The sequence below is a fragment of the Eschscholzia californica genome, unplaced genomic scaffold (assembly GCF_041429995.1).
Source record: "Eschscholzia californica isolate CP2 unplaced genomic scaffold, dmEscCali1.0.p SCAF_2, whole genome shotgun sequence".
Lineage (NCBI taxonomy): Eukaryota > Viridiplantae > Streptophyta > Magnoliopsida > Ranunculales > Papaveraceae > Eschscholzia > Eschscholzia californica.
Genome location: NW_028238309.1, coordinates 60,243,717 through 60,254,131, shown reverse-complemented (window position 1 = coordinate 60,254,131; position 10,415 = coordinate 60,243,717). Strand labels below are relative to the sequence as shown.

The following is a 10,415-nucleotide window of genomic DNA, read 5'->3' as shown; positions in this document are numbered from 1 at the left end:
TTATATGGACATCAATTTCTAAGGGGACAAACCCCTATTATTTCCACTTAAGTCCTCTTAGAATCAGATTTGTTATTGATGACCTTCCTCTTTCTCCATAAACCCTAGGTTTAGTTTAGTCTTCTATTTCTTTTTCTTCATCAACAAACTCAAAACCAATTTCTACAAAGAGAAAATCAGTGGTGGTAATGGCATCAAAGAAAGACAAGGGAGTTGCTGTAGAATCTTCCCAAAGACAAAGGTTAGAACCCTAAAACTCTAAAATCCCTTAAATTGCTAAACCTAGAATCAAAATTTTCAAAACCTTTTTTTTTTTAAGAATAACACTAAGAAGAAGAAGAAGAAGATGTTGATGACGCTAGAGAGAAGACAGAAATGATGGTGGTTCCAAGGTTACCTGGTACGCGGATCGCTCCGGTACGTGGTACGGGTACCGGTACGCGGAACGCTACCATGTGAGTATCGGGTACGCTAGGGGTATACTTCTCTGGTACGCCATTTTCGAGTTCAATACGTTTTGGACTACTTTTCATAGACAATAAATACTCCCTATGATGCATTTATAATAGATACACCTACTCTTAGACATCATTTTTCCATCAAACTTACAATCTAACAAGCCTATTAAAAAAGTTCTTGTGGTTTAAGTACCCAATTAGTCGAATTTATAGTTTTCTACAAAGGTTTTAGGTTAATTAAGACTAAAAATTCAGGTACACTAATTGTGGGGTACTGGATCGCGAACCCACCCAAAAAGGGTACGAAATTCGGGTACGGTGAATCAGGTGCGCGATACGTAAGGTAGAGGAGAGTATCCGTGGTTCTCATTGGAAGTTTGCTGACGACCATTGCCATCGTCGAAAAGAAATTTTGGCAGGAATATGGAAAACAAAAAAAGATGCAAGGTTTTTTGTAGGGAGAATTTTTTTCTTGTTTCTTGAAACTTGAAAGTGGTGACCTTTTCTTTCTTCCAACACACCTAGTGTGTTGCCAAATGCCTCCAAAATTCATTAATTTCTCCAAGTATTCATTCCTTCTTCAGATATGATCAAAGTGAAAAGAAAAGATCCAAATATAACCAAATTTATATCCAAAGAATACTGCTAAATCAACTATTCAATGGAGATTAGTCTATAAAACTTTCAATGGAGAAAAGAAGCTATGAGAACCAAAATTGAAGTCAAAGGAGAAAACAAATCACAAACTAAAAGCCACTTAATAAGTTTTAGTATCAAAAGATGAAATACCCAAATCATGTAATAAACTTGTGCAAATTCATATATTTCACATAGACAAACCTCTATAAAAGAATGAAAAATAGCCCATAATTCAAGATATGGGGAAAAAAGATCGGTAACTTATAGAGAACAAAAAATACACTATAAATAATTACACACGGGTAACGAATGAACACTACTTCAGCATCGGGCAGCTTTCAAGAACTTGTCGAAAGGGCTTGAAGGTGGTAACTTGAAAGATTCTTTGTATTCGTCTAAACAAACGAGTTGATGTTGATCTTTATTGTAAGCCTGCTTGATATCTGCTGCTTTTTGATGATTCCGGTTCTGAAAATATTCATGAGAAGAAAATGGTATAGAAACTACTGACAATAGACAAGAAGCCCTAAAACTTAATCTTCAAGGATATTTTTAGTGTAAGGAATTTTATGGCAGGGTAAAAATATAGAATGTTGAAATATGCAAGCCAAGAAATTTGATTCCTAGGTTTATGAACAAGGAATCATAGTCGAAAACTGCTTGGTTTGGGCAGAGCTTTACGGAAAAGCTAATACACACTTTGATCACATACTTTCATCTATTTTTTTTTAAACCTCCGTGGTTTAAAATCAACGTTAGTACAGATTGTGTAATCAATGCTTTGAGTGACTCTGAGTAAGAGTCTATGTGATGGTAGCATTTCCAAATCGTGATAAAAGTTGATTTTAGATTGCCTTACCATGTCAACGTAACCGATGATTTGATTTTCGTTTTGTGCAGGGTACCCGATTGCCATGACCTCGTTTTGATTCTTGAAACTTTGGAGCATTGACAACTTTTGATATTTACCCATCACAAGGGCTTCACATTGACTTTTCATTTGGTCGTATGATATGGGTTTATTAGAAATCGGGAAGCTTACGACTTGCCGAGCAGCTTCCAAAACCTGCCATAAGTATATGCATTATTGTCATGGCAGTAGTAGCCTAGATTCACCTTCATAATTTCCTTAAGTTATATCACGATACAAATGAGATTATGAACTTACCGATTCTACGAGCTCGTTAACACTTATAATGTGAAGTTTGTTAGTGGATGGTGATGTTCTGGTATCTGATTGATTTCCAATAGTTTCAGGGAATGCTTCTTCATCTGTCATGGCAGCCGGAGGCATAACCTACACATTAAAGCGAGAGAGGTTTAGTCTTTAAGCTTAGGTCGTTTGTCGGTACTAACACCAAAGAGAGAATGAAAAAGGTTTCAAAATAAAATTCCAGTTTGAACCTCGTCGAAAGCTTGAAACACCATCTTTGCAAGTGGAGAACAAGGAAAAGCGGTCTCTGTGAATGCCGAAGCTCCAAATGGATATGAATCATCAGGTGAAAATCCCTGTAAGATCTGCTCCTTTATCATCAACATCTCTTCCTGCAAGAATTTTCGAAAAAAAAAGAATCAAGCTTCTTCTCTATTACTGCCCATTGGAATGCCAAACCTATTATGAACTTACTAACCGAGAATTACCTCTGAAAATTTCCCACACTTCATGAAGTGGGATATTACAGTTTCTTTAATTTCCTTATCACTTGTTTCAATTTGAGAGAGAAACTTCGACGCTTTAACATCATCTTCTTGTGATCCATAATGTGCATTCTCGTCGTCTGATGTCATGCAAACAGCACTCAGCCTAGAATCGTCAATTAGCTCAAGAAAAGGATCGAACTGTCACAAAAAATTCTTAAATTAATCCTTGATATGGAACTTACAAAAAAATAAACTATATTCGATTTAGTGCAGGGGTAAAGAACAACCTTTGTACCCGGTAGTTGTCCTTTAATATAAGGAATTAGCTCTGAGAGATTGGCTGCCTTAGCTGTAAATATGAGCATCGAAGATGCCAAGGTATAGAGAGACCTCATGCCAGATGCTTTATGAGTTCCTTCATTGTTTTCAAAGTAACATCAATGAGAATAGAACTCAGAAATAAATAAACAAAAAATGATAACACAGTAATAAGTGCAAGTTTTAGGGAATGTGGGTTGGGTTTTAACACCTATACTGCAAGTTGAGGCCATAGACCGAATATTGGAGTCGAATGTCGATAGAGCAGTTTAGCCTTTCCGACACAACATAGATGTCTTAGAGACTAAGAACTAAAACCCATAGTATATTCCTCTTTTAAAACTAATGGAAAATCATAATAGAACAATGAAATGCATCTTACCTTCTGGCTCAAGGGAGATGCTTCGAAGTGAGAAAGCTAGCTGGAAACACTGAATGATAGTTGTATGGCAGGAGGTCTGTCATTACCCAATTTCACAATTGCAGGAAACAGACATCAAGTACCAAAATTAGACAGTATACCAAAAAAAATAGTACCTCAGAGTCCTATATGAGTATCCAAGTATCCGACACGACAACAAAAAAAGATTTACCTAGAAGAACATCTTCATGGGTTTTTCGATGCTATGTGTTAACAATTATAAGCGGACAATGAAGGAACAGTGCACAGAACATTATAGAAGTAAATGTAGACAGGACTCACCTTAGACTGGGAAGACAAGAGAATAAGGTTGAAAGTGTGTGACATAGCCACAAAATTTGCTGGACTGTTATCTGTGGACGTCGCCTGAACCCAGATAACGGAAAGCAGAATATCCACTTGATGACTACTCAACCGAAGAGAAGTCACCTCCTGAACAAAAAAATCAAATGCAAAGAACTAATAACTAATAAGATGATTGAAAATATACTTTTCTTTGGGTAAAAGGAATGATAATCGATAAATTTTGAAATAAAGAAACCCCAATATCAGAAGAAACTCAAATATTGCAATTTCTTTTGAGATAGATTCAACTTCTTTCCGTCAGTCACATTATAGAGTGTACAAAGCTTGACCCTACAAAATTATTTACGAAGTTTACATGAATGTTTTATACTTACCTGCAACTTTAGGCTTCTTTCATCCATGACAGCTGGTTTTTCTCTGATCTCCCCATGCACGGAGAAGCTGGCACCCGTATCCTTTTGCGGGAGGGAAGTTGAAGTAGAAAGAGAAGATAGAGCAAGTGGGGGCTTTCCACATAGTCCAGGACAAAGAAAATCAAGGGATGGCATAAGAACAACTGAGAAGACCCGGTGGGCCCCAATTCGTGTTTCAGGGTCTGGGTGGGCCATTGCTAAGATCAGGTGATGAAATAGAGCTTCCGGGAACACCTGAAAAGACATGGCAGTATCCCAACTAAGATTCCATTTTGGTAGTAAACTAGTATCAGTGATAAGTGTTTGACCAATGAATGAATCAAGTCTGGAGGACAATAAACATGCCTTCTTGCGATATGATAAATTAGGGAGTGTGGAGATTATTTGTGCAGTGCGGTGAAGAGCTGACATAGCTGCTCTAGCCACAATAGCAGTAGTTGGAACTTTCTCTAGCACCAAAGCCATTGTATCAAGAATTGATCGGACATCCCCAGCCTGTTAATCAACACTTATTTGTTAATCTCGAACTTCCAGACACATATCAAACTTTGAAATTGAAAATAAACCATTAATGTAATGGATTTCAGCTATTCCCTCGTTCATAGCCACAGGGACAGAACAAGGAATTTCTACCGAGGGGCTCCCATTATTATAGGCCACTCTTAATGAATAAAATTGATCTAAGCTAATTAGTATTCTTACCCTGCTGGTAACTTTCTAGAAGTACAATGAGGGTAACGGTAATTCCACATGGACAAAGGGAATATCAACATCATAAAATCTAGTTTCTCTACACTCGTTTCTAATTGGTCTTGAGTTGGATCCGCAAACTTAACATGATATCAGAGTTAGCCCGACACCTGATAGACCCAATGGTCATACGCACGCCACGTCGCCCAACAAAATACACGTGTTAGACAAAGAACGCCCACGCTTAAAGAGGCCTGCGAGAAATTCCCGCACGGACAAAGGGTACTCTCACAACAAAGAACATAATATCTACGCCCTCTCCACTCATGGCCAATTGGTTTTGAGTTGGATGGTCACAAACTAAAAAATAACCACTATGTTCTAGACACCGTAAATATATGATGTTTAATAAACTGAATACACAAACAGAAACTACGAAATGGGCCATGAACCTACAATTACAAACCAACTCGTTATGACTAATGCATGGACGACATGAAATAACAACATAAGAGATAGGAGACCTTAATTGAGAGCTGTGCAATGCACTCTTCTACTGCAGAACGAAGAGTACTGTTCCATTTATCAGTATCAGTATTACCATCTCCCGATGCTTCCGCTGACAATTGAATGCATTTCCGTAAATGTTTTATCAGGTCAGTTATGGCACCGATGATTGCAACCGAGGCTTGCACCTTTGCATTTTGTGCGAGGAATGTGGTGAGATTAACAATGTCAATCTGCATGGAAGGCTGTTTAATGACATTCTTGTGATCCAGGTGCTTGACCAAGATGGATAATAAAATATGAGAGTTTTGCCCTACATATTAAGAAAACAATGTTCAAACTTCAAACAACGAAATACATAATGGCAAGGGCCTATGGCCACCGTTAGTGTTATAACGAGTTACCAGTAGCAGTCACATCAGTTTTTAGTTGAAACATGGTACTGTTGGAAAATGGCAAAAAAAAAAAAAAAACAGTACCACCGTTTTCCTTTAAAATAGTGGGGCGCAAGGCAAAAAATACAACGACCACAGTTTTGGTTATTTTACTAAAATAATATAACAGTTACTTAATGGCCAAAAAGTAGTCATAACAGCCTAAATGCAAAAGAAACGGGACTTTTCGAATAATAGGAAGAAAATAATGATGGGCGGATGGTTATTTCCATCATAAAAACTTAAGTAGCCAAGGTAACACGGTAAATTATTAAAAATTTTGAACCACAACGTGACAAGTTAAGTAGTTGGGATGGGCTTTTGGGAGTAGTCACCCTTCAAACTATGTGTAAACACAATTGCTGTAGAGATGTTATAGCAGCTGCTGTATGGTATCGGCATGGGTAACAAAAAGTCATAGTAATATATAATTAGAAGTTCAATTTTTACCTATTTTATCCATTTGAAGTTGCATATCAGATAAAACAGAACAAGCAATTCCACTCTCAGAAGACCAATGGTTACCAGCATCAAAAGTATTAAAAAGAGAGTATATAACACGTCGGACCGTAGTAGCTTCCTTTGCTAGTCCAACCATATTGTGCAAACAAACTCTTGACCAATATGTGGGGCTTCTAGAAGCATCGCTGTTACGTTAAAAGTGATAGAAGAGAATCAAAACTCATTTGCTGCAGAAAATAATTTATTGAAGTAAAGATATCTAAAATACGTTACGTGGTTTAAAGAGTGAGATCTCACATTGTTGGATCAAATTCAGCTTTGGTGTTTATGGAGTCAGATAGTGCAACCTTATGATGTATATCTTGAAATGATGAGCTACGACGATCTTTCCTGTGTAATACCAACTGACCCTGGGACTGAGAATGTTGGGGGGTTCCATTAATATCCTCAGAGATTGTATCAAGATCCGCGTAGTTCTCCAAAGTCACTGCAGTTATCTTTTTTCAAACAAAAACAAAATACGTCAAATCAACTTAAGAAGTCACGAACATTACACTGATTTCAAAGAAAATATGGAGAGCTACTAAAAGGAAAGCTAACTTACATTGTCAAAGTCCGCCGAGATATGAGAATACTCACCCATGAACCATACCTATAAACAACACAGCAACACTGTTATCTCAATATTTAAGAACAAGTAGAGAGAACATCTACCTGATACTTTTATTTGTTTAAAAAAGATAAACTCAATACATTGGACAGCATTTAGTAAATGATCGATATCACGTATGTCAGTATGTGGAACGTGATCAAACAATTCCAAGGGTAACTTCGATAAAAAAAAGAATGGACACAAAGAAAAATTCAGTAGAAAAGAAAAAAAAGGTAAGAGACTCAAATGAAAAATTTACCATGAAAGCAAGTGCTTGAAGTCCAGCTGAACGTAAGCAGAGGGCTCTATCGTCATCTCCAACTTCTTGAGCCAATTCGCAAAGCTTCGGAATGAGGCCTTCTAAATTGAACATATACATGCCATCAATCTAGTTACGAACAAAATGCATGAGTCAGTTTCATTCTATGTTGTCAAAGGCACTTTAAGGCATGCTTAAGTGAGTGGTTCGGTTGAGTTTAAAGTAACTCGACCCTATTTCATTGCACGGAGACTTTCTCAGAGCTCACTTAATAAAATATGCAATTACTCTCTGTAGGGACAATAAACCTACGTCGAACGAGAAGGCCACTTTCCTTGGTCTAAGAAAGTTATAATTTACGAACACTAAACAAAGAGTTAAGAGAGGAAATCTCCACGGAACCTACTATCTAAGTGGGGATTGAAGCTTAGCGGGATTAGGTGAATCGATCACGATACTGACTCGCATAGGTTGGCCACTAGCGCAACATAAGTTTCATCTAGACCAAACTTCACTGCTGCATATTAAGGACCGTTGTCAACAGTCATAATGGAACTACGAAATACATATTTAGATTTTAGAGAGAGCCAAATATCAACATATAGATCAAAATTGCGAAGTTAAGATAGATCATATGGGATTTCATTTCTGAAACTCACATATTTCTCTGAACATCCAGAAAAAAACATGGTCGACTCGATAGTTGGAGAAAACCTTTGTTGTTGTAAGATATAGCATATTTCATTCGCGAGACCAAACCAGTTTTGGACGAATTGTTCATTAGACATCAAATATTAACTTCCCGCAGAAATAATACCTGGTTATTGATGAAGTCAACAAGTGTATGGCAACCTAGAATTCGCATCTCATCTTGTCGTGTTTGATCAAGAAGAATCTGAATGATACACAGTAGACTGCTAGCAAAAAGCGGCCTGCAAGCATTCAAGGATATAGTATTACTCATGTGAGTATGTGACTATCAAATACAAATTAGAGTTTTCTAGTGCCTATTTTTGGAGATATATCACTTGAGCCACATTAAATCATTAAGTATATATTTTTGATGGAAGTGCAAAAATTTTTAATGGCATGCAAAAGCACAACATTCAACGGATAACCAAATGTAAAGTGTAAAAGCATGTGCGCGTGCGGTTTATAGTATACTTACAACTGCTCCTTACACGAGGATAGCAATTTCCTATAAATGAACAATACAACCTTGGCTGAACCAAAATGTTCAATCCGCAAGTCTTTGTAACATTTTTGCTCTAGGTACTCTGTAATCTGTAAAAGAAGGATAAGATTTTCTATCAAAAATATGCATTCATAGTATACCAACTCCAAGTAGATGATATAAACTTGTGCTTATAAACATGGATAGACTACGTAAGGAATTAATAAAAAACGATAGGAACATCAAAAAAAAGTTATACTTGATTGGTTTAGATAACTACCAGAGAATTCAGAACACAACTCAATTTCTAAGTAACAGTCCTTTCAACGAAAACGACGGCAAAGAGAGTACCTTGGGAATGCGTAAAGGGTTCTTTGCAGCATATTCACAGAGCTTCGCAATTTTCCTATCGTTCAGCTCGGCTTCCTACACCGAACGACGTATTAAGAGCAGCAAGACAAATTAGTTGATTGACAAGATAAAATCAGTTAGTAGACGTTGATACTATCATGAAATCGATAATTCTTCTTAACCCATATACCTAAACAAAAACACATTTTTCTCCTATAGAACCTTAACAACAGTAGCAAATGGTCTAATATTTTCATAACCCTAAATGGATTGTTACAATTCCAGTCATCTACTGTTAAAAGTGTTTCTACATCATCTAAAAAGCATATGCAACAATAAAATTATTATACTACTGCTTAAATCTAGGTTTACTTCATACTCACCAAATGAATTGTACTTCATATACCTAAAAGAGAGAGAAAGAGAGAAAGATCACCTGAGCTTTGGGGAAGATATTGGAGAGAAGCTTCTTGTACCTTTTCACAGGTTGTCTTGATCTAGCTCTCATAGCAGGACATAAGTAACAAATGGTGCCACAAACAGGCACTACCCTCCTTGACATTACCCCCATTTCTCCACACAATTTTTCAGATCCCAAATTACCAACAACAAACACCACCAGAAGATCAACCCAGATCAAAATTCACAAAATTCAACTAAGAATCTCAAAATCAAAGAACAACCCAACACTATAAATGAGAAAAAAAATTCAGGGTTTTAAGAGTTGACAGTAAACACTTGCAGAATTGAAACCCAAACAGTTTAGATGAGCGGAAAAAAAATTCCTTCTTTGACTTAAGAACAGAACAAATTCGCAAAATTGAACAAAAATTCTGAGAATCAAAGAACACCCCAAAAGTCTGACCGGGAAACTCTATCTTCTTTCCCGATCGACGGAACAAATTCGCAAAATTGAACAATTAATTCTCACTATTCTAAGAAGGAAAGAACAACCCTCTTTTTCTTTGGTGAAACTCAAGTAGTCTTAATAATGAATTCTCTCAATATCAAATTGGGAAAAATACAAGTCAAAAAAAGGGGTAAAGGTACAAAATGAAACGGCTAAAAAGCAATCAAATTTAGCTAAAAAGCTGAAATTGAAAGATGGGTGTGAATTGTCAATTGAAAGAAAATCAATTAATGACAAAACTTTGTAAAAAAACGTTTTTTTATTTTACATGAATTATGAGAGAGGGAAAGAAATCATGAAACAAGTTGTAATTCAAGGTGTATGGTTTTTCAGATGTTGACATTACATGAGTACCCTTTTATTTTACTTCCATTTTTACCCTTCAGTATACCGTTATGAATAATTTTTTATTTTACTTTCGTTTTTGTTTATTTTTATTGCAATTTGTTGGATAGACCAAGTCAATCTTTACTGTGATTTTCTTTTTAGTATTTTACCAAAAATACACCCAACCAATTAGTATAGGGTGAAGAGTGTAAAAGATTTCAAGCTTTTGCTTAGTGAATATATTATATATCTATGAAGATTTGGGGAGAGTCAATTTCAAATAATAAGTATCTCACATTTTTTGCGTTTAATGATTGAAGTGAAAAGCAAAAAATAGGCGGATCTCAATTTTTTTTTGTTGTTAAAAGAGGCGGATCTCACATATGTCTAGAGTATTAGGAGTAAAGAGTAATTTTTAGCAGGTCTACTTACATACAAAATTATAGTTTCTTT

General features: G+C 36.2%; 1 protein-coding gene across 1 annotated transcript; it reads right to left on the bottom strand.

The window, feature by feature from the left end:
- Positions 1–1,223: 1,223 nt before the first annotated feature.
- Positions 1,224–10,042, bottom strand: LOC147559800 (protein SEMI-ROLLED LEAF 2-like). Its single transcript, XM_086661744.1, has 19 exons — positions 9,162–10,042; positions 8,726–8,800; positions 8,369–8,484; positions 8,018–8,132; positions 7,201–7,329; positions 6,894–6,941; positions 6,587–6,786; positions 6,278–6,474; positions 5,411–5,706; positions 4,542–4,691; positions 4,158–4,430; positions 3,760–3,909; positions 3,439–3,514; positions 3,026–3,153; positions 2,739–2,936; positions 2,502–2,642; positions 2,266–2,394; positions 1,957–2,163; positions 1,224–1,565 (listed from the first exon to the last, which is right to left on the bottom strand). Exons 1-19 carry the CDS (start codon positions 9,294–9,296, stop codon positions 1,419–1,421), a joined length of 2,910 nt encoding a protein of 969 aa, XP_086517870.1. The 5' UTR covers positions 9,297–10,042; the 3' UTR covers positions 1,224–1,418.
- Between the last annotated feature and the right edge of the window lie 373 nt (positions 10,043–10,415).

Excerpts from the sequence above, each read along its gene's own strand:
- LOC147559800 (XM_086661744.1), bottom strand. The coding sequence starts at position 9,296 with ATGGGGGTAATGTCAAGGAGGGTAGTGCCTGTTTGTGGCACCATTTGT. Across the intron at positions 7,330-8,017 it reads TTGACTTCATCAATAACCAG|ATTGATGGCATGTATATGTT; the intron begins GTATTATTTCTG and ends GTTCGTAACTAG. Across the intron at positions 4,431-4,541 it reads ATTTATCATATCGCAAGAAG|GTGTTCCCGGAAGCTCTATT; the intron begins GCATGTTTATTG and ends ATGTCTTTTCAG.